This window comes from Fusarium oxysporum, chromosome 8 (assembly GCF_000149955.1).
Source record: "Fusarium oxysporum f. sp. lycopersici 4287 chromosome 8, whole genome shotgun sequence".
Taxonomy (NCBI): domain Eukaryota; kingdom Fungi; phylum Ascomycota; class Sordariomycetes; order Hypocreales; family Nectriaceae; genus Fusarium; species Fusarium oxysporum.
Window position 1 is genome coordinate 1,253,342 of NC_030993.1, and position 21,409 is coordinate 1,274,750.

General features: G+C 49.7%; 8 protein-coding genes across 12 annotated transcripts; 6 read left to right on the forward strand and 2 right to left on the reverse strand.

Moving 5' to 3' along the window:
- The first annotated feature begins 984 nt into the window (after positions 1-984).
- FOXG_03068 (uncharacterized protein) lies at positions 985-5,055 on the forward strand. Its single transcript, XM_018380588.1, has 2 exons — positions 985-1,710; positions 1,773-5,055. The coding sequence occupies exons 1-2, from the start codon at positions 1,285-1,287 to the stop codon at positions 4,722-4,724; spliced, it is 3,378 nt and encodes a 1,125-aa protein (XP_018236888.1). The 5' UTR covers positions 985-1,284; the 3' UTR covers positions 4,725-5,055.
- Positions 5,056-5,480: 425 nt separating this feature from the next.
- Positions 5,481-7,326, forward strand: FOXG_03069 (3-oxoacyl-[acyl-carrier protein] reductase). Of its 2 annotated transcripts, XM_018380589.1 has the most exons (4): positions 5,481-5,943; positions 6,014-6,398; positions 6,464-6,559; positions 6,634-7,326. In XM_018380589.1, exons 1-4 carry the CDS (start codon positions 5,716-5,718, stop codon positions 6,699-6,701), a joined length of 777 nt encoding a protein of 258 aa, XP_018236889.1. In that variant the 5' UTR covers positions 5,481-5,715; the 3' UTR covers positions 6,702-7,326. The 2 variants fall into 2 exon arrangements, with proteins under 2 accessions (XP_018236889.1, XP_018236890.1); XM_018380590.1 differs by lacking the exon at positions 6,634-7,326 and having other exon boundaries at positions 6,464-6,597.
- Positions 7,327-8,843: 1,517 nt separating this feature from the next.
- FOXG_03070 (uncharacterized protein) lies at positions 8,844-13,228 on the forward strand. 4 transcript variants are annotated; one of them, XM_018380591.1, is made up of 4 exons: positions 8,844-10,447; positions 10,793-11,061; positions 11,178-11,667; positions 11,720-13,228. In XM_018380591.1, the coding sequence occupies exons 1-4, from the start codon at positions 10,420-10,422 to the stop codon at positions 12,514-12,516; spliced, it is 1,584 nt and encodes a 527-aa protein (XP_018236891.1). In that variant the 5' UTR covers positions 8,844-10,419; the 3' UTR covers positions 12,517-13,228. The 4 variants fall into 4 exon arrangements, with proteins under 4 accessions (XP_018236891.1, XP_018236892.1, XP_018236894.1 ...); XM_018380592.1 differs by having other exon boundaries at positions 8,844-11,061; XM_018380594.1 differs by having other exon boundaries at positions 10,793-11,667.
- A 209-nt stretch (positions 13,229-13,437) lies between these two features.
- On the forward strand, positions 13,438-14,030 carry FOXG_03071 (uncharacterized protein; the record flags this gene model as incomplete). The annotated part of the gene is made up of 2 exons (XM_018380595.1): positions 13,438-13,665; positions 13,734-14,030. 2 exons carry the CDS (start codon positions 13,438-13,440, stop codon positions 14,028-14,030), a joined length of 525 nt encoding a protein of 174 aa, XP_018236895.1.
- Positions 13,854-16,003, reverse strand: FOXG_18472 (uncharacterized protein). The gene is made up of 2 exons (XM_018398552.1): positions 14,511-16,003; positions 13,854-14,317 (listed from the first exon to the last, which is right to left on the reverse strand). The coding sequence occupies exons 1-2, from the start codon at positions 14,909-14,911 to the stop codon at positions 14,251-14,253; spliced, it is 468 nt and encodes a 155-aa protein (XP_018236896.1). The 5' UTR covers positions 14,912-16,003; the 3' UTR covers positions 13,854-14,250.
- Positions 15,241-15,573, forward strand: FOXG_03072 (uncharacterized protein; the record flags this gene model as incomplete). Its single annotated transcript, XM_018380596.1, has 1 exon — positions 15,241-15,573. One exon carries the CDS (start codon positions 15,241-15,243, stop codon positions 15,571-15,573), a length of 333 nt encoding a protein of 110 aa, XP_018236897.1.
- A 369-nt stretch (positions 16,004-16,372) lies between the features above and the next one.
- FOXG_03073 (uncharacterized protein) lies at positions 16,373-18,153 on the forward strand (the record flags this gene model as incomplete). Its single annotated transcript, XM_018380597.1, has 2 exons — positions 16,373-17,782; positions 17,834-18,153. The coding sequence occupies exons 1-2, from the start codon at positions 16,891-16,893 to the stop codon at positions 18,151-18,153; spliced, it is 1,212 nt and encodes a 403-aa protein (XP_018236898.1). The 5' UTR covers positions 16,373-16,890.
- On the reverse strand, positions 18,008-21,051 carry FOXG_03074 (transaldolase). The gene is made up of 7 exons (XM_018380598.1): positions 20,759-21,051; positions 20,150-20,695; positions 19,909-19,927; positions 19,838-19,849; positions 19,397-19,680; positions 18,955-19,338; positions 18,008-18,891 (listed from the first exon to the last, which is right to left on the reverse strand). The coding sequence occupies exons 2-7, from the start codon at positions 20,186-20,188 to the stop codon at positions 18,658-18,660; spliced, it is 972 nt and encodes a 323-aa protein (XP_018236899.1). The 5' UTR covers positions 20,189-20,695; positions 20,759-21,051; the 3' UTR covers positions 18,008-18,657.
- Positions 21,052-21,409: the final 358 nt, after the last annotated feature.

Genomic DNA, 21,409 nt, shown 5'->3' on the forward strand with positions numbered 1-21,409 from the left:
CTACGTTGTTCGGTATATCTTTTGTCTGGGAACTGTCTCTACAACTGTTGTTCATTGTTTCCGTGCATAGTGCCTTTGTCATGTTGAAATATCGCTATTCACCGGTTCATCTCAAAGAGAACAATGCAAATAATCCATGCTAAGTCTGTAGTGTTTGTGTTCACGAACACGATGTAAAAACATTCCGTGATAAGATTACATCCCTTTGTTGTATGTTTTCTGCGTATCTTCTAGAGTCCATGGGTAAATATTTAAATTAACCAAACTCGCCTTCAGGCTATCTATAGCCATGGAAAATTGGCAGCAAACCTACCGACTGTAACGATAATTCTGTTTGACAATTTCTTCTGTTCTCGCTATTCTTCATCCCCTCCCATGCTGTCATGCATTTCTTTAAGCTTCTTTTTTTGCTGTCACTTTAGCACAACCAGTGCGAGCAATTCTCTACAGCCTCGTCCAGTAGAACTTCAACGGGATGGGGGGCGGCGTTATTCATCGAGGCACCCTAATCATGCAGCCTCGGAGTATGGGAAATCCATCGCCTTCTCAGCAGCCATATCTAGTGACAGTGACAGCTTTCCAGCACAAAGAAGCCTTGGGACACTGACAGTGCTCAACACCAACCAGTCGAGTCGCTATAATGTTGGGCCTAAATATGGCAGAGCTTCTTAATTCGGTCCACCTTGTGTTTAACTATGTTGAAGGTATCTAGAGTGAAAGATGGTTTGGATAAATATAGAACCTAGAGCTTACCTTAACATGAATGGATCCGAGAGTAATAATTTACTATATTTAAATATGAAGATATAGGGTAAGTAGGTACCCTTTCCCATTCTGTCGCCTGAGCCACAGCTTAAGCCACGCTATTCTTTAATACCTTAAACTAAGCTCCCATGGGCAACTTAACCCGGGAGCCCTAGGGAGCCCCTAGTAGCGGCTCTTGGGCGAGGAATGCCCTGAGGTTCCCTGGCCAGTAGCTGATGGCCCATCTCCCGTATCTGGAGACTTGACGCAGCTCGACCCCATCCATCTCCACTGACCTCAGGTTTCCTCTCCATAACTTAAGCTGTCTTCATCCTTCGTTCAGCCCCGATACTGAAATCCTACCGTCTATTCTGTACTATCGCATATCTAGTCTCTTATACTCGGCCAGATAATCTCGAACGGCCTCGCTTTCCCACACTCTTCCTGTGTCTCCTACTCCCAGCCTTTATTCTTCCAGCTCAGCCGCATACTCCCTGTGTCCAACCGCATCCCCCTCGTCATGCGCCGCTGACCGAAATCATGTTCTCAAACTTGACCAACATTGTCCAGAAAGCACAGCAGCTTATTGATCCTACCCAGGGACTCAATCTGTCCAGTTCCGACCGCAATCCTTCCAAGTCGTCCCTATTCCAAAGTCAATTCCGCCTCCCTGCCTCCCAGACACCCCTCTACGAGATCAACGCTGAGCTTACTATTCCACCTTCCAACGCGACACACGGCGATAAGGATCAAGATAGAGGATGGCATTATGCTGGAAAACTGCATCTGTCAGAACACTTTATGTGCTTCTCAACAACTCCTACTAGCTTTGTCCAATCCGCCAGTACTTCCACGTCAACCGCTTTCACTGGCCAGACACATGGCGGAGGCCCCAGCGGCAACGGCTTCACATTTCCATTATGTGCTATACGAAGAGTTGAGCGCCTGAATAGCCAGAACTTTCAGGTATGATCCATACTGGCGAGACGCTCATGCGTATTACTTAAACTGACCTCGCCATGTTCCAGTTCGCACTAGCTCTGACCACCTGGAATGGTCTTCTCGCCGACACTCCTAAAGACAAGGACTCGAAGGACAAAAAGGACTTAAGAGAGCAACGTATTACAATACATCTTGCCGGGACCAGGCAGTCTTGCGAGCGTTTTTGTGATGGCCTCAAAAAAGGCCTAAGGGCAGGAGTTGGTAATGTAGCCAAGCTGCGACGAGTCGCTGCTGAGTGCTATTCTGAGCATCTCCTCAGAACCGAGGACAGGAAAAATGCCTCCCCACCAGACGCCGGCCTAGGAATGCTCTTCCGATACCCTGGCGACCCAAAGAAGCTACGGGACAGGGCGAAAATGCGCCTCTGGGCTGAGTATCTACGTGACAATGGTCGAAACTTTACCCTGATCCGCCAACCAACTTTCCACAAGCTCATTCGCGTTGGTCTGCCAAACCGGCTCAGAGGCGAGATTTGGGAACTCACATCTGGCTCGATTTATTTACGCCTGGAAAATCCAGCACTCTATACTGATACCCTGGCAAAGTTTGAAGGCCAAGAGTCGCTTGCTATCGACGAGATCGAAAAGGACCTCAACCGAAGTCTTCCAGAGTATCCAGGCTTCCAAAGCGAGGATGGAATCAACCGCCTACGTCGGGTATTAACTGCTTACAGTTGGGTCAATACCGAGGTCGGATATTGTCAAGCCATGAATATTGTCGTGGCCGCATTATTGATTTACATGTCTGAAGCCCAGGCTTTCTTTCTCCTCTCAGCACTTTGCGACAGACTAGTTCCCGGGTATTACTCCACGACTATGTATGGAACCCTTCTTGATCAGAAGGTATTTGAATCCTTGGTGGAGAGGACAATGCCCATCCTCTGGGATCATCTTGTCAAAAGCGACGTGCAGTTGTCTGTCGTCTCGCTCCCTTGGTTTCTGTCACTTTACATCAACTCGATGCCCCTTGTCTTTGCCTTCCGTGTTCTGGACGTTTTCTTCGTCGAAGGGCCAAAGGTACTGTTTCAGGTAGGGTTGGCAATCTTGCGCATCAATGGCGAGGAGTTGCTTGATGCGGCGGATGACGGGGCTTTCATTTCAGTTCTGAAGGCCTACTTCTCCCGCTTGGATGAGTCGGCTCACCCCAAGTCTGAAAATCCAAAGTTGCGTGCCGTGACCCGATTCCAGGAACTGATGGTCGTGGCCTTCAAGGAGTTCGCAGGAATAACTCACAGCAGTATCACCGAGCTGCGTTTGAAGAATAAGGACGCCGTCCTCAATAATATTGAGAACTTTGCTAAGAGGACCGCTATTCGCAATCTGGGTCCCGAAAGCAAATTGTTAAGTACTGATGAGCTTGGTTCACTATACGATCGGTTCTACAATATCCTATACGAACGTCAGCAGAGGGACCATATGATTCAACAAGAGAAATTGCGGCGAGCGAGGTCAAGTAGGATGCGGGCATCTGAGATTTTCGCAACTCATCACGACGAAGTTGAAAAGGGACGCGTTGGATTAGGCCCAAGTACAAGCCTCATGGACTACGATGCATTCCGCGAATTTCTTGCAAGCATGTCAAAATGGGCTATATCGGATTCACCAGGTGCGACAAAGTATAGCAATTATGATGACCGTCAAAATATGTTTCACAGCGCCAAGCGGCCATCCGAACTAATGTCACCCTGGGGTGGAGGACCGGAGCCTGCTGATCACGAATTTTTGCAACGTTTATTCAAGAGGTGGGATGTGGATGGCAGCTCTGCCTTGACTCTTCAGAACGTTGTTACAGGTCTAGCGCAGATCAAAGGGAAACGTGACATTATGGGCACTATTACATACTTCTTCGAGTTATATGACGACGATAAGGACGGCAAGGTTGACCGTGAAGGTATCCTACGGATCTCAGAAGCTTTGTTGTTTCTGTCTCGTCGGGGTCTAGAGGGCACATTGAGTCCTGGAACCTCCAGTGTCCTTGAAAGTGATTCAGCAAGCGGACATGAATCACAAGCTAGCTTACCGCCTGGTATATCGACTAATGAGAGGTTCCTGGGAAGTGTGAGTGCTTTTATAAGGCGGTGTTTCGAGTACGCCGATCCAGCTAGCGGGCATAATGACACGGCCTTGGCAAAACCAGATGATGAAGACTCGAGAGATGCGTTTGCTATAGGTGATGAGGATGAGGATGAGGAAGATGAAGAAGATCTTTTGGGCCCCGAATCTCCAACCGGAACCCCGACAAAGGCTAAGAAACCCAGCCTCTCATCGGAGAGTTCTCTCAGCACTGCTGACAACCACGATGCGGCCTCACGACGCAGGGTCTCGAAAGCCAAATCTGAGGCGGCAAATGCGGCGCTAGATCCTGCGCATCCTCTGCACCTTACATTACCAACCTTCCGCATGGTTGTTCTCGCGGATGAGTTACTAGAACAATTCTTTGAGTCGTCTTTCCCAGCTTCTTTCCACATCATCGAGGGGCTACCCAACACAACATCGTCAGCATCATCTCTTACAACATTCTCCAGTCTTGGATTTGGAGCTAGGCCTCCTATCCCCCCACCTGTCGCCCCTCCAGGAGCAGGCCGTGGCTTACGTGGCGTGCTCGATAACATCGTCACGGACGGAATGCGTGTCGCCACTGAGGTCAGAAGACGGATGGAGGAGGCTCAAAAGGAACTCGAGAAGAACGCTCTGCCCGGACAGCGACCTGAAGAAGATGAAGAAGATGACGATGATCTCGGAGTTGAAGTCGGCGTGAGAAAGGGACCTTCAGGTAGCAGCACCGACATCGAACGACGATCCGTGAGGAGCTCGGACCGGGATTTATTAGATGGGGCAGATGCAGAGGCTGGCGCGTTAAGCAAACCTCAAGAACAGAGTTTACTCGATGTGATCCCCAACGAAGGCAGGCCCCGTGCTGGTACCGCGACTTCGACGGGGTCGACTGGAGGATCGGCAGTGGTAGAGTTTGAAGGATAGAGCTGTGATGTTAGTGTCACGAAATGGCATTGTAAACAACGAAATGAAATGTTCATGGTTGTCAACCATGTCCACATCGTGTAGAGCTTTTGTTTTGTTTTTTTGAGCAGGTGAATGACTGTAACCGAACTATTGGGAGGGCGGATTGGCGTAACCTGCACAGGAGCGTCAGTATGGGATGGTAGAGGGCAACGCTTCATCAAAGTTCTCAGATGTAGCTTGACGAGAAGTCTTCGATATTTGTATCTACGAGCACGGGTATTCCTGACTACTGGGAATATGAAATTTATAGTAAGGAGCTTGTTGACCAGGCACTATGCATCTGCCGAGAGGTAAGAGAATGTGACCTTCGTGCAATAAGCTTCGACTTGAAATTCTCTAGATGTTCCAAGTAACTATATGTCTCGCTTAAAAGGAAATTTGTTCAACAGGGTTTTCTTGTTTGGCATAACCCGTCACTTTCGATACTTAGTGGATAAGCGGTGGATAGGAATGAAGGAAGAGTTTAGCAACTGACTAACATATTAAAAGCTGCTTTGTGGAAGTGAATCAACAGATTGTTGGCATGGCATTGGGTCTTGATATCAAAATTACTCTTCGACATATAAGGGTAACACATATAGTGTCATATGAGAAGGCCAAATCGACTTTAGATGAGGGATATTGATGTCGATCATTGATATTTGTAAAATACCTAGGTATGTATGTACTGACTTGGAATTACCTTACCTACCTAGTGTAAAAGAATGATGCTTAAAAAACTTAGATGGCGCGACAATACCCCGCTATCCAAGAATGACATCATCAGCGCCGATACGCATGTAATCAACAACCTTGAGTACTTACCTTAGATAAGGTTATTAGTGGCAGGAGATGAGTCTTGTCTGCGTCCCAGCTAGATTTGAGAGCATAGTCCTCTCAAGCAATACTTTCAAACTATTTTGGGCCGTTATACAATCAAGAGGAATCCGGTTAATGCGCTCACCTCGTTATGGCAGTCATACTAATTGTAGGAGCTACTCGTGGCTTGGGTGCCAGCATCACCAAGAAGTACGCCGAAAAGAGCGAAAACACCGTCTACGGTACGACCAGATCATCCGAGGGTCCGAAAGATTCACCCTCAGGAGTCAAATGGCTTTCTGATATCGACCTCATGCAATCTAACGCTGGTCAGAAGCTGGCCAGTCTGCTAGACCCAGCTCAGCCACTCGACTCGGTGGTGAGTAGCATTTCCAATTCCAGCAATAGGATCAGAGTCAACGTTTCACGATACTAAGGAACAAGGAAAGATTATCACAGCCGGTTACTTTGCTACAGAAGACCTTACCTGGGACAAAGGTCCAAAATGGGAGGAAGAGCAGCGGATGTATACGACCAGCTCCATTGCCCCCGTCTTTATCGTCCACCAGCTCATCCACAAAGGTCTCTTGCGCAAGGGTTCCAAAGTGGTGCTTGTATCTTCCGAGTCTGGCAGTATCACTCTGCGACATCCAAAAGAAGGGGGTGGCAACTACGCTCATCACGCCAGCAAGGCGGCTCTCAACATGGTTGGCAAGCTGCTTAGCTTGGATCTTAAGGACCAGGGCGTCATTGTCAGCATCGTGCACCCAGGCTTTATGCGAACTGAAATGACAAAAGGCGTAGGGTTTGACAAGTTCTGGGATGAAGGTGGAGGTGAGACCTCGCAAGCACTTGTTATACATGGTGTTGTGGAAGCTAACAAGAGTTTGATCAACTAGCTGTGACACCAGACAAGGCGGCGGCGAGCCTCATCAACTGGATCGACAATCTTGATATTAGCAAAACAGGAGAATACTGGGCACCACGAGGACCGCGTGAGTAGCTTCCAAAACGATTTGCGCTGTGGCATGCCAATGGAGTGCTGACTAACGATTATCTGCTTGATTAGGGGATATTGGGACTGCTGAGGTTGTCCTGGGTGAAGACTTAGCTACACCACTGCATCTACCCTGGTAAAGCAAACGGTAACGGCTCCAGTCTATCAACATCGCTTTAACGACAACGGCTGGACTGAAGCTGTTGCTGGTAGGAGGCTAGGAGCCGTCGACAAATAAGTGGATATTACTGACCGGAAATTACTGCAATTTCACCTATCGGCAACGCGCTTCGAAGCAACGTACCTCTGTACCCCGTACAATTCTTCCTTCTAGACGAGGCAAGCCTAGGCAAGCTATCGTCTTTGCCTATTGCGGGTGACGAAATTGAAGAGTGTGGGGTTGGGGGAATCAGGGTCCTTACGTAGCAATGGACTAGCAAAGTCACGATACTGCATCAGGTCTGGCTGCAATAATTAACCTAGCTTGGCAGATCATTAATTATGAACTTATGATCATCATACAGAATCATAAATGGTGCCCGGTGCTTTGTCGCGTTACGCAAGTGAGTGGTTCCGTCTTCTCATATGATTAGGATCGGCCGCAGGTTATGAGGCGCTGTCCCACCACAAAGAATGAGCTGCATGCTTGATTGCGACTAAAGGTCATCACGATGGATCCTGCTGTCTACGCCGAGGTTCGCATCATTCCCCCGTTCGGACGGGAGATTGCTCAAGATTTGCCTACAACAGGAAACTTACAGTCCATGCATTCTTGATGCTACTCCAAGTACGAGTTGCAGATATAGTAGGATAGATGGTGGCTCCATTATATAGCACGTGGTCATGATCCCTAGCCAAGACACCAGCCAAGTCCGGGTATTGTAATTAGAATGCTACTATTCAGGTTCAGTCTGGACCGGGCTCGATCGAGCTTTTGACTGACAAGGTCAAGGAAATGTGGAATGAAAGAACACGAGGCTGGGTTTCTGAGTGTTTGCTCTGTGCTGTGTCTCTTACTGCTCTTGTTGTGAATAGGCGTCTATCTTTGGTGCAGCTGCCTTGCAGGAGGGCTTGACTGACATTGGCATTAACGAGATATTGTCTAATATCTCGACCGCGCATCTTGCCTGATAATACAAGATCTCAACGGCCGGGTTGTGCATGGTAAGCCTCCAACAGAGACACCCCTGAAGTTGACAAAGAAGACGAAAAAGGAGACTGATAAAAAGTAAATTTGAGCCATCATCGATAATCGGGGCTGTTGTTAGTTGTGGAGTTTGGCTTCTTTGGCGTCAGGGGCACGGCGTTTTGTTACTTGTGGAGAAGAGGCGGCTCCTTCATTGGCTGGGCTAGGTTTAGTGATTGCCATGGATGTTTAAAGGGGTAGGGTGACCTTGTGTTCGGCCGACATCCACTAGGAAATGACAGTGCGACCAGGATACATGCAAGCTAGGCAAGGTAAGGAAGCAATGCTAGGGATACAATGATGCTGATGCTAATATATATGTATGTGAATCCCTTAGTTTCCAAATCCACTGTTCGATCGTAGACATGCACAGTAACCCACGTAACAGTCAGGGAAATCAAACGGAGTTCTAGGCGTCCTCAGAATACGGCATGGCGGCGGCATGGCCGGTACGAGGCCTGGGTGGGCCAGGCCAGCCAGGGCATCCATAAGCCAGGTCGAACAATCTGGGTACCTAGGTAGGTAGTCTACCTTGCTAGTGAAAGCCTCTCCGATGTCTACGATCCAAGTCAGCTGCCGCCACCTTCTCGAATCAGGACCAGACTTTGACCCGGTACTTGAAAGTTTAGGGACATGGGTGATGAAGCTAGAATTTACAAAAAGTACATAGTTGTATAAGACTCAATGCTTTCGGTCCATGCTTCGACATACAGAGTAGCATGCTGATGATGGGGCTAGGTTCTGGTAACTGCCAATACCTATGCAGGAGGCGTTGCAGTTGTCGGGTGCCGTTGAAATAAGGCTGTTGCAAAGTCTCAAACTGGACGATGCAAAGATTGGACAGGGAAATGTTAAATCACAGCCACAGGCACAAATGTCCGTAGCTCAAGTCAGACTTTGTAGGTACCTACCTTACTTTTGATAATTAGATCGGAAGCTGGACCAAGCTCGATTCAGCTCAGCCAAGGTTGACCAGACTGGCGCTGAGTTGCTTCCTCCCCAGCTCCTGTCGTCTCTACCCCAAAATCTGATGCACTAACTAAGTACCTCTAGGTAACCTTACCTTGCCTGCCAGCCTGCACAAACAACTGACTCTTTCCCCGTCTGACCACATTCACCGACTGGCTTCAGCAGCCCAGACGTATATACTGTAGAGCTACCTTACCTATACCCTAGGCCTGGCATTTCCCCATTCGTTCTGGTCCGTACTTGCCCGGCCAAGCTTCTCAGAAGGCTTCTCATGCCTCCACCTTTCTCCCTCTCCATTGAACGTTTTGATCTTCTTTCACCCTCAATTCCACACAACGTTCACTTCTCTGGCTTGCGGCTCAAGTTGCCTCGAGCGCTCCTTTCTTCTTCCTTTCCTCCTTCTCCTCTGTCACCCCATTCACTGACACGGCCAACACAACTAAGGTAGAGATTGGCAATCCATTCCTTTCATCATAGCACCGCCGTTATACAGTACCGAGAACCTCACGAACTCTTGAACAAAACCGAATTAAGGCAGCATATCGCTCACGCAGTATCCATCGTCCACCTTCTATCCTTCACACACCTCTGTTCGCTGTCGAGCCTTTTTGAAGCTTGACCCCGGAACCACTGATCTCAATCTCAAGGCCAATTCTCATTTGTGTTCCACCAACCGACGGAGCGACCTTTTCATCAACAATAGCCCCTCTTGGCTCCGCTGTCACCATCGATCACAGCTCAACAAATACAGCTACTTTGTCTCTCCAATTGCAGGCACTGGAATATCCTGTTTACAGGTCTAAAAGTCAACGACACTGCTCGAAAATCCATCCTTTCTGGACCCTGATTATATCTTCTTCTTGTTGTCCTCCACCCCTGTCTGGCAACATCGTGTATGACCCAGTGGTCAACCCCTGCCAGTCCCGCCTTTGAATAGGCCCCTGCCCAAGTTCGACAGCCGTGAGCATTGACCTGCCCCGCTAACAGGCCTATCGACGAGTCGCCAAACTCGACCCCGAGTGGTTCAGCCAAGCACCTGCAAATTGAACATCCTTCACCAGCATTTTGTTGATTTCAGGCACTTGGCTTTGCAAAATACGTTCAGCAGGGACCCATTCCATCTTTTGCATTGGGGACTACCATATCAATTAGCCTCCCCGCCTCAGACAATCGATCCCTCTTGAACCTACCAATTCAACAAGAGCTTCAACCCAGGGGCATCTGCCGCTAAGACGATCGCACTACTTTCTCAGGCCAGCCAGCCCCTTTCCGAGCCCTTGGCCCTTGGGCACCACGAAGGCCACTTCACCCCAGAGCTATTGACCCACCGGGTGCCTGAACAAAGTTGAAAGTTGAACGGCAGAACGGGGATTCGAATCGCGTTTGAGTGGCGTACCGTACTCTTATTGACTTGGTATGACGCTGGGTCTGAGCTTCCAGGACAGAGGAATTTAATCCATCCCGACCTACGTATTTTACCACGGCCAGCTCTTTGACTTTCAACTCTTGGCGAAGTTGCTTTCGTCCTTGTTTGCGCAAGCCCAGGCTCTATTTCTATCTTTTATACGACACACGTAACGCATTGTTTTACCTGGCGTTGCAACGGCTGCCGTTTCCTCTGTTACTCTACATCAATTGGCTCCGCATTCTCTCCTGGATCTTCAAATCAGAAACACAAGCCCAAGCTTGACCCCTTTGCAATCATGTCTACTGCTCAGTCTTTTCAGTCCGGTAAGCGCCCGCCCCTTGATTTCGCTTTGATGTGATCTGCGACAACCACCCCATTCCCAAAGTTTCCCCTTCTGTTTTCACCGGGATTCGCGTCCGATAGCTGCCAAAGCTCGGCGCTTGGAATCTTGTAAACAAAGGAGACTGGATCAACTGTAATGTTGAATGGATCGCAAGTCAACTTGGCGGAACAATTCATCAGAAGCTAGCTGGTCGGTCCACTTGGCTGGCATCCATCTTGTGTCATGCTGAGGAGATTGTCTGTTTCATCTTGGCCCATCTGTCGTCGTCATTGCATGCATGCGCCCGTTTATCTGGCACCCAGCTGATAGGTTTTCTTGGAAACAGGCCACACCAGTTCTGGTCAATCTCCTGGCCTCACACTCAACTTATCTTCTAATAACCCCTTCCGCAACCGCGCACCATCTCCAGCCAGTGCCGACCTTCTTTTCCCCAGCAAACCCGCCTCTCCCTTTGACGACCCCCCAGCACGACCTTTATCGCGAAATCCATTTCTCGATCAGCCACCGGTTGATTTATTGTCACAGCCTCTTAGGTCACCTGGAGCGATGTCATCTCACTCAGACTCTAAGTCTCTTTCAGCCGAGGAAATTTTTGTATGTACTTCAGTCAATATCTTTCTCCCACTGCCTCTCAAACATGCAGGGAATGGTTTATTCTCGATGGCGTCGCCGACGATTTTTTGCACTGATGTTAACTTGCCGTTAAACAGAACTCCATGACTCTCGATGATGCTTCCAACGACCGAGCAAGACAGCAGGCCACTCGCCGACCGATGAACGGACCGCCTCCAAGACGCGGCGGCGAAAACCCGCCGCCTGAGAATGGCAGCCACCGCCCTTCGCGTTCCCAGGAAGAAGCTCTTCGTGCTCGAAGGATGCAAGGTTCTGGACCCCGACCGCAACAGAGCTCACCGCAACGACGTGCCCCACCACGACGTCCTCGACGGAATTCTGAGTCCTCTTTGGTCGATTTTGATGCGCGCCCAATCACAGAGGAGGAGAAAAGAATGATCGAGGCGGCCCGACGACGTGAATACGAACGACAGCGTCGCGGAGAGGGCAAGGAGCGCGGTGATAGAAGCGACCGTGACCGTGACCGCGATCGTCGGGAGCGGGGAGATAGGGAGAAGACCAGTCGCCCCAGCAGAAAGATGGACATTATTGATCAACTTGATGCCACAAGCATTTACGGGACTGGACGTACGTTCACCCCTCCCTAATCCTAGACTTCAGTGTTGCTAACACAGTACAGTGTTCCATCATGATGGACCCTTCGACGCCCTGAACCCCCACCGAAATCGCCAAAACGCGAGACGTGCGCCAATGCAAGCCTTCCCCAAAGATTCACTAAACAATTCTCTTGGAGGCGCTGGACCGCTTAATGCTCGAGCTGACCATTCAGTTCTCATGGGAAATGCCACGGATGAGGCTTTCAGAGATTTTTCTGCACCTTCAAAAGCCCGTAGCAAGGAGCCTGCCATTTTTGATGCCTCGGGCCGAGACCAGATTGTTCATGGAGATGAGTCTGTTGGCCTAGGCACCTCAACTTTCTTGGAAGGGACCCCCGCTGCGCGAAGTGCCATTCAGCGCCACCAGGCTGAACAGGCTCAGGAAAATATGGAGAGTGGTCTACAGCGCAAGAAGTCGCTTGCACAGCGCATTCGCCACATTAATAAGGGTCCTCGCGATTATAGTCAGTCAGGGCGCCCCAATGGCGAATATTCCAGAATCACCCCAGATGCCTATCCGACAGCAGCCAGCACCAGTTCAGACAACAATCCCTTCTTTGCCGAATTCGGTAAAGGCGAGGAGGGTTTCAGTGTAAGGCCACGAGATGGCTCAATGACATCCAACAGCCCTCCTGGAGCGAGACGCCCTTCTGCCGGAGCTGTCCTTGAGCGACGGGCGACAACTGATGCTGCTACAACTTTGGACGATGCCCCAGCAAAGCCTACCGGGCTTATGGGACGAATGAAGAGCTTAAAGGGACGGAAGCCTCGGCCAGAGATACCTAGCAACGGGCCCGGTGTGCCCGGAACGGCCGTTTAGTGGAGGACAGGTGCCGGGCGACTCCTTGACTCAAGTCGAAGTCCGAAGCGATGGCAGTCAAGGCAGGACAGCCTTGTGGAGAATATAAATGAGCACGCGAATGAAAGTTCGTGGGCTAATAGTCTGCCAACACGAGATCAAGAAAATGCGGCGCCAAGAGAGGCAGAGAGGTGTGCCGTGTACGCCTCAAGCACGGTACAAGAATCTGAACCATTGCTTTACGATGCTGCAGAGGTCGAAGCAAAGAGACTTGGCCAGGCACACAATTATTCAAGAAAGCGGTATGCAAATGCGACGAGATAAGGTCTATTTGGTCTCTCCAGATACCGATGAAGTTTCTATTTATTATCTTCTTTTTGTTGAGTTTGGGATGGGGCGGGTAGCATGGGTTATAGGAAACCAAGCCCATAGGTCGGGTCATTTGCTCTGTTTTGGAGATTTACGTCAAGCAGGTCTGACTTGGCAGGAACCTCATGAGCTTGAGTCGTCTCCAGGTCGTCACGATGCCAGAAAGGAAGTGGGACCACCGACCGAGACCTGGGAGGTTATTATGAAGCCTTTTTTGTATGTTTTATATCAGGACTTGATGTCTGATCATGGCATCAATAAATTCAAATGCGATGTTATCGTGTGTAAACAATAACCTTGGCTCTGCCTTGATTTGCTTTAGAGGTTGTTAGCCATTTCAAGAGACAATATCATTCTCAACTTTGAGTATATCGATCCTCCTGATATCATACTTAGCAAGGCTTCAAAGGAAAGCATGCAATTCATGTTTTGTTATGGCAGTATTGAGCTGGTCTGGTCGTTGTCGCTTTGGGGCTATCTTGAAGCCTATATAAACCATGAGGAGCAGTAATGCACTTGGACCTTGCATCCATAGCACCAACCGAATTATAGTGCCAGGCCACAAGCTACTCCATGAACCCACCACAAAGCCCCCCCTCACAGGCGAGCTCCCACTTTCAGCTCGAGCCAATTCCTGCGGCAATACTGGCCGATAAAGAGGTCAAAAGGCGCGATGCAATCGCACTGTTGGGAGCCTGCAAGACAGGATGCAAAGTCATTGACGAGGAGGTCATGTTAGGCGGCTTTGAACGCGGAAGTGTTGTGGGTATCAGCGCTGAAGATGAAGAGCTAGGGGTTCAGGTGAGATCAACAATCAGATAAAGCCGTTGGTTGTGTGAAAGAAACGTTGGACTAATTTTCGGCGTCAGCTTGGTCTCCAGACACTTGCACATTCACTTTGTGAAGGCACGGTTACAAGTGGCCTGCTCATCACTCCCAGGCCAGCAAGCGTAATGCTGGCTGGCTTGAGGGACGCGGTGAAGTCCGAACTCGAGGCCAAATGGTGCACCAAGGATACCATAAGGATGAAACTCAGAGAATGCCTTGAAAAAGTCATGCTGTCTTGTGTATTCGACATGGATGGTCTATGGGAGCACTGGCAGATCAGATTGCGAGTTGTTGCAGAGAAGATGATCGCTGCAGGACCAAGGGGCAACAAATATTAGACAACATGATACAACATATCAGTTTGACGAGATCCCAGGATAGTCAGGGATGACGATGATGTGGCTTTCTCCCCCCATTCATCAAGCTTCGCAGCCACGGGCAGAGGAGCCGTATAACAAAGACGCAACAGCACCCAGACGTTATCGTCATCACGCATTTCTCATCCCTTCTGACAGGTCTTTTCTTGCACCGCGAAAAGTCAGCAGCGCATGCCGCGCTTCAGCTTTTGAACTCACACCTCCGCGATCTCTCGCGCAATCTACCATCGAAACCACTTATCCTTCTACTGAACTCGACATCAGCGGTATCCTCGGGTCCAGCACTCGCAACCGTAACCGCAGCGTCACCAGCGAAGCAAAGCCAAGTTGACCCAACACTACGATCTATCTTCAACCCACCACCACTAACCGGCTACAGTGCCCGGCGCACGAAACCCAACTTCGGTCTGATATTTACGCAGCTACTGGACTTGCACTTACTATGCACAAAGGTCCCAAAGACCAGGCAGGATGCTGAGGGGGCGGTGAGGCAACTTCCTGGGGACGAGATTGAGATGGTATGGATCGTGGAGGTGTTGTTGGATGAACTGGGCGTCTGGGAAGGTCATACAGGAGCTAGGTCGGGAAGGGAGCAGAGATGGGCGGCTGTGAAAGCTGAAAAGGGGAGAATTGGACAAGCAATTGATGAGAAGGAGCCCGAGGCTAAAATCCCAAATATAAGCGACGTGAGGCTTGCGGGCGGTTTTGGAGGACGCAGAGTATAAGGTAATTATGGCAAGTTTATAACGAGCGGCGGAGCTATATGAAGTCCAATTTTGGGCAGGCTTGCGATGCCCAGGTGGGTTTGGAGATACGAATTGCGGTAACTCTACAGAGCTCATGCAATATTTGTGGTATGGTGGTGTGCTATGACAAACTGGAGCGCATCCGCAGCATCCGTTCTATTTCCGGCGCACAGCGAACCAACCAATCATGTCTCGACCGCAAAACGACCTTCTGAAGCCTCACCGTGGGTTGACCCTAAAGCCTACATGATCTGAGTCGTGGTGCAAATTGCCAAAGCCTTCCCAACCAAGATGCCCAGCTCATGCAAAGAACTGCGTAAGCTATTCACTGACCCTGAAACACAGCCTGCATATCAATCATTCTAACACCCGATGCTTTCCCAGGCGAAGCACTCGCGCAGTGTCTCCAAGAATCCGACTGTGTCATGGTTGAGCGCAACAGCGCCGCCGACTGCCTCCGCGAGCCCCTCGTCAACACCCTCCCGCTCAAGTGCCGACAGCTGAAGAAGGGCTTCGGCGAGTGCAAGCGTGGCATGGTGGATATGCGTAAAAGATTTCGAGGCAACATGCCCGTGGCATACCGTACGATGGAACAGGCCGAGGAGGGTCAAGGATACCAACTCTACGCCGGACGGCCGGCATTTGCGGGCGGTGTCAAGAAGACGGACGGAAACGAACCCATTCCTCAAGATTGGAGAGAAGTCGAGAATGAGAAGTGGAAGGCAGAACAGGCAGCCATAGAGCAGCAGAAGAAGTGAGATGGAGGTCGTTGCCTGACCGAATCAAGCTTTCTCCGATATGGGACATGTGCGGTATGGTAACGACTACTTGTGCCAGTATTTGATACCACCATGGTCCTCAAAACGCCCAAGACGATGAAAGGCAATGCTGAGGTTGAGCTGAACCGACTGAGCTGAAACAATTCGACATGACGAACGTGACGGACGAAGACTTTTGGATATACCCAAAAAGAAGAAGAAGAAGAAGAAGAAGAAGAAGAAAAGAAAGAGGTTGAAATTCTCACGTTCTGCCGTGTTATAAGGCTGCGATTTGCTCTACTCTACTCCCAACATTTGTACAATATCTGTATCACATATGCATCCTACATCCCCCACCTGGCTAAGTTACTATGTACTTGGCCAGTCACATTGCCAACCCAACTTACAACTCAATCAACGTCGATGGCCTTGGACAACAGTGGCCAATTCATGCTTATTAGCGCTCTAAATTAAAGTTTCTGGCCTAGACCTGGTTGCATCTCACCTCGCTTACCTAGGTACGGACGGGCATGTTCCCCACAACCCGAAAGCATGCGCAATTGGGCGAGGAAAATAAAGCCCATCAGTGACATGAATTGATCAAGACTACCATTGTTCATGTGATATAGTTTTTCTCTTATCATTCATAGCCTGAGCTCGCACCTGGCCCAAGAGGGAAGTCATCCTCGTGTATCCTGCGTCACACTTTGAACAACCCCCCCCCTCGCCTACCCAAGAAAAAAAATGGCGGGTGGGTGTCTACTAGAAGTTATCCTTGATGAAGAGCCTGCGTCTATAGTTGTGGTTGGGAGGAATCGGTAAATTAATGGCCTCTTGGTTTAATCGCTTCGCCATGGCTTGACGGGCCATTCGGCGTTTAGTTTAGATATTCTTGGAACAATTTACTCTGTGCTATTTGCTACCATTCCCCATTCCCCTTAGGTTAGTAGATGATTGGGTAACCTTCTTTACCTTACTTCTTTACCTTACTACTACGTAGGTAGTACCTTATCTCCAGCTTCTTGAACGGTCTCACCACGGCCGCCTGAGACGTTCAGTTACATCTGTGTGTCGCAATAGGGATCTCTCCCTTCTCTCCTGAGCTCAACCCACTCATTCACCTGCCCAGCGCCGAGTCAAGCTGTGCCAAGGCCAGGTCAAATCAAGTACCTTATCCATCGCCTCGCCAAATTTGGTAATGCGGTCTGGTCTACAACTGGCGCCGCTGTCGTTGTCGTCATAACTTCACTACCATCCTCGACCTCAGTTCGCACCGTCCCATCTATATCTCCTCTCCGATTCGTGCCGCCACAGACGATGGCCATCATGATTACCGCACCACAGCGGCGTCTGCTTGTCCTTCTCTCGACTTTCTTCTTCGTATTTAGCATTTTTTATTGCTGTTCGCGTCTCGCAGCATTGACAGTTGGACCTGTAGAGGTCGAGGACGAAGTCTTGCGTCCGCAAGTCGAACTTCTCAGGGCCGATAACCCCATGTCTTATGGCATGTATAACAGACCGCGCTACGATGGTATCGACCTCATCAGGAACCTACCGAGCGAATACGTCCCTACAGCAAAGAATGGAAGGAGGTTGGTCGTGGTTGGTGATATCCACGGCATGCTTGACCCCTTCGAGAAACTACTCAAGAAGATCGAATTCAACCCCAAGACAGACCACGTTATTGCAGTTGGCGATATGATTAACAAAGGTCCCAAGTCTTCCGAGGTCGTGGCTCGTCTCATGGAGCTCAAAGCCAGCGCGGTCCGCGGTAACCACGAAGATCGCGTCATTCTTGCATGGCGCGGCCTCAGTTCTCAGCAGGGCGTCGCCGCCTACCTCGATACGAAGGATGCCGCCAAGCACAGGGGCGAGGAGGCGTACTTGAAGACAGCTCGCAGTCTTTCCGAAGCGCAAATGACGTGGCTGAGAAACCTACCGGTCATTATATCTGCCGAATCTATGGCCCTCTACTTCGTGCACGCCGGTCTCGTCCCAGGCGTTCCACTCCCTCAACAAGACGCCTGGGCTGTCATGAACATGCGCACCTTGCGGTTTCCGCGCGAAGAATTCCGTAAGAAGGAAATTGAAAAGAAACGAAAGCAGGCCGAGAAGCAGCGACAAAAGGAGCTAGCCAAAGCGCAGGAGGACGCGCAGGCAAAGTTTCAGCAGCGCAGTTTCGCGAACAAATCGAACCGATCCCCGGATAGTTGAGGCGAGACCTTCCATCGTGTTCTCCTTGTCCATGACGCGGTCATAGAAATCGTCTTTGCTGCCCTCGGAAATCCCGGCTTGCCAAAACCTGATCGCGATGTCTGGATTCCCATAGATGGCCACGAAGGTGAACGATGGACCGACCTATGGAATAGCGAGCAAAGGAAATTGCGAGGACCCGATCGTCGTTCTGTCATCTACGGCCACGATGCCAAGATGGGCTATCAGGAGGACTCATACACCTTCGGCCTCGACTCAGGTTGTGTCAAGGGTAACGCCCTGACTGCCCTGGTTATCCAGGCCAAGGAGGATGGCGGCTGGAAACACTCAACTCATCAGGTCATGTGCAAAAAGGGATGGTGGTAAGGTCCTCACAATTTCGATGGTATGATACCATGCTATACAATGATGGTTTTAGGTCAATACTCGGGCAGGCGGGTTACGCATTTCAGTTAGATGGCGTTATGGGTCATGATAATGACAATGACGGGTCCTTTCTTGTCAAGATACATAGACGGGAGTTCTCACGTAAACTTAAAGTTAACAGTTCATGATGTTTGTTGGATGATTCTACCAGCTTTTTTGGGCTCATATCCTCGATTTTCGTCATGTAGCCACTATCTGTTTCAATGGGCGCATCATCCACGAGGCAAATTACAGCCAATGACTTCGCCTCAAGCTGAGGAATACTAGATGGATATGAACTATAGAAGATGTGTGGTATAAGCAACGACAACTCCCCAGCAAAGATCGTGAACAAATTATAGCCGGTTGTTCGCAGTCAGCTTCAGTGCTTTCTGCATTTCCACGTTAACACTGTCCTATTTAACTTTTTAATCATTCTCTTAAATCATGAAGCATGCAAAAGATTTAGGCGAGCTTCTCCTTGAGGATGCTCTTAAGGGTGACAGCATCAGCAGCGAACTTGCTGATACCCTCTCGGAGCTTCTCAACGGCCATCTGGTCCTCGTTGAAGTCAAAGCGGAAGAGAGCCTCATCATTGATGTAGGACTTCTTCTCGATGTCTAGGGAGGAAGCCTGGGAAGCATCAAGCTTCTTGGGAACGGGCTCATTCGAGTTCAGGAGCTCCTCAAGCAGGTTAGGCTGTAGAAATTGAAAATTAGCATACTTGATTCCTATTCGCAACACAGGTTTGATGTGACATACAGAGATGGTCAAGTAGTCGCAGCCAGCAAGCTCAGTGATCTCGCCAGTGTTTCGGAAAGAGGCGCCCATGACGATGGTGTTGTAACCGTACTTCTTGTAGTAGTTGAAGATGGTCTTGACGGACTGAACACCAGGGTCCTCCTCCTTAGAGTATTCCTTCTTGGTAGAGGCCTTGAACCAGTCAAGAATGCGGCCGACGAAGGGAGAGATAAGGTAGGCACCGGCCTCGGCAGCGCCAATAGCTTGAACAAGAGAGAACATGAGGGTGAGGTTGGTGTTGATGCCGTGGTCGCGCTGGAGAATCTCAGCAGCCTTGATGCCCTCCCAAGTGGCGGCGATCTTGATCAGAATGCGATCCTTGGAGATACCCTGTTCGCCGTAAAGCTTTAAATTTGCGTTAGCACTTCGTCTAGAGTGATGCCCTGCTGCTATGGTGGCTTACCTCAATGAGGTGAAGGGCCTTGTTGACGGAAGCCTCGGTATCGAAAGAGTATCGGGCATCGACCTCAGTTGAGACCTTGCCGGGAATGATCTTGAGGATCTCCTTGCCAAACTCGACAAGAAGACGGTCAAGAGCATCATCGACCTGCTGGTCGATAGGGCCACCCTTCTGCTTGGCGTAGTCAATGGCGACATCGATCAACTTGGCGTACTCGGCCTTCTTGGAGGCAGCGAGAATGAGAGAAGGGTTGGTGGTGGCATCCTGAGGCTTGTACTTGCCAATGGCTGTTGAAATGTCAGCTGCTGTTCATTCTCTCATATCATGCCATGTCACATCATGGCGATCATGACTCCTTATGTCATATGGGCGAAGTTGGAACTCCTGGTTAGGATAGCAGGAGTCGTGGGCTCGGGGCGCATAATGATAGGAGTGTATACTAACAGGCAAAGTCGCCTAAGAGTAAGAAGTTAGTAAAGAAGTACTTGATCGAGTCCAGGAGGTGCGGTAATTACCAGAGTCAGACACAACAGTCTATTGAGGTGGGAGCAAACCAAATGGTTAGCCATCAATTTCTCATAAGAGACATAGACATGGAAAGGCGAAAACAACATCTGATCACGAGGATGACCAAGAACGATGAATTGGTGAGTCCAATTAATCAGAGGTGTTGTTTATCAAGCTTAAACATGATGCCATGCTCGCTTTTGTTCGCGTTCACAAACGAGTTGGAGGGGTAATGGTGGGGTGACATACAGTGCCAGTGGCCTTGAGCTGTTCGAGAGAGGAAGACATGATGAATGGTATTGATTCGTATCACGAGAAGTTTCGTTGAAGAGATGAGAAAGTGGGATGAAAAGAAAAGAAGAGAAGAGGAATGGAAGAGAGGAAGGCGAGGGTACAACAAGAAAAAAGATTGGGGATTCCACCGAAAGTCGGGAAGGGACCTGACGTACACACGACGACTGGCGCCTTCTTTACTGTTCGTCTTCGCCCCTCACCCTCAACTCGGACTCTCTGACTTCACCCCTCCTCTTTCTGATTGAGCCCATAGCTACGTCGACTGCCCCACTATCTTAGTATGTCATAAGGATCGTGCTTGGGTACCTTGACCGGGGCTCTCACCTCAACTGCTTCACCTACGGCCTAGCTAAAGGCTCTCATTTACAGCCGCGCCAGCCAGGAATGGTGGGAACTATCCTCCTCTATGCAATCTGAATAAGAGCACTATGTATGTATGCTGTGGTGCTGACTTGGCCTTTGCCGTATCTCGTAATGACATTACTCATCAATGTACTTTGGCTACCTATGGGTATCAGTCATTCTATGCAGAATTCCTCGTCACTAGGTATTTCAGACACTGACAATATCGGCAAAGCGACGTATCCTTCGCTTGTCTTGGTAATCGCTACCGCCGCTCACCCCCCAACGTTTCTACTCTCACCTCACTCCAAGCGGACAAGGCGGGCAATCAAACCCCCACCCGCCTGGAGCTCAGTTGCTCCAATGGCCCGTCGAGACCTCGCCGAGTCCACCGAGACCCTCAATGATGTCGGCAGCATCCATACCTTATGGACATAGAATGCCGTGGAGAAGTACTGCACAGTAGTAACGAAGGTAAGGAAGTTGAGCACCGCTAGGCGCCTGCATGGCGGGCCTGGTACGCTGGTTTGCAAGTTCTACATACTTACTTATTTAGCCGCTTACTTTTGCCTGCAACTGGGCCGTGCCATTTTCAGTCTCAGCGTTTTTGGACATTATCCGCTGTTGTGTCTGGTCACTTTGAACACCATGTCACCGAAAATCGCTCCCTCAGATCATTGTTGTCGTAGATCAGTTGCATCCATTACATTGTATTAGATGCTACACTTTTGATAGCACCCGTTAAATCACTCTTCACAGCACGTGGAGGTGGTGAGTAAAAGGTTGCATGCGCTCGGCGGGGAGAAACCCGATGCTACCGGAACTCTCGTATGAGTGAGCACTTCGGAAGACAGCAAACCGATAACATGGCGT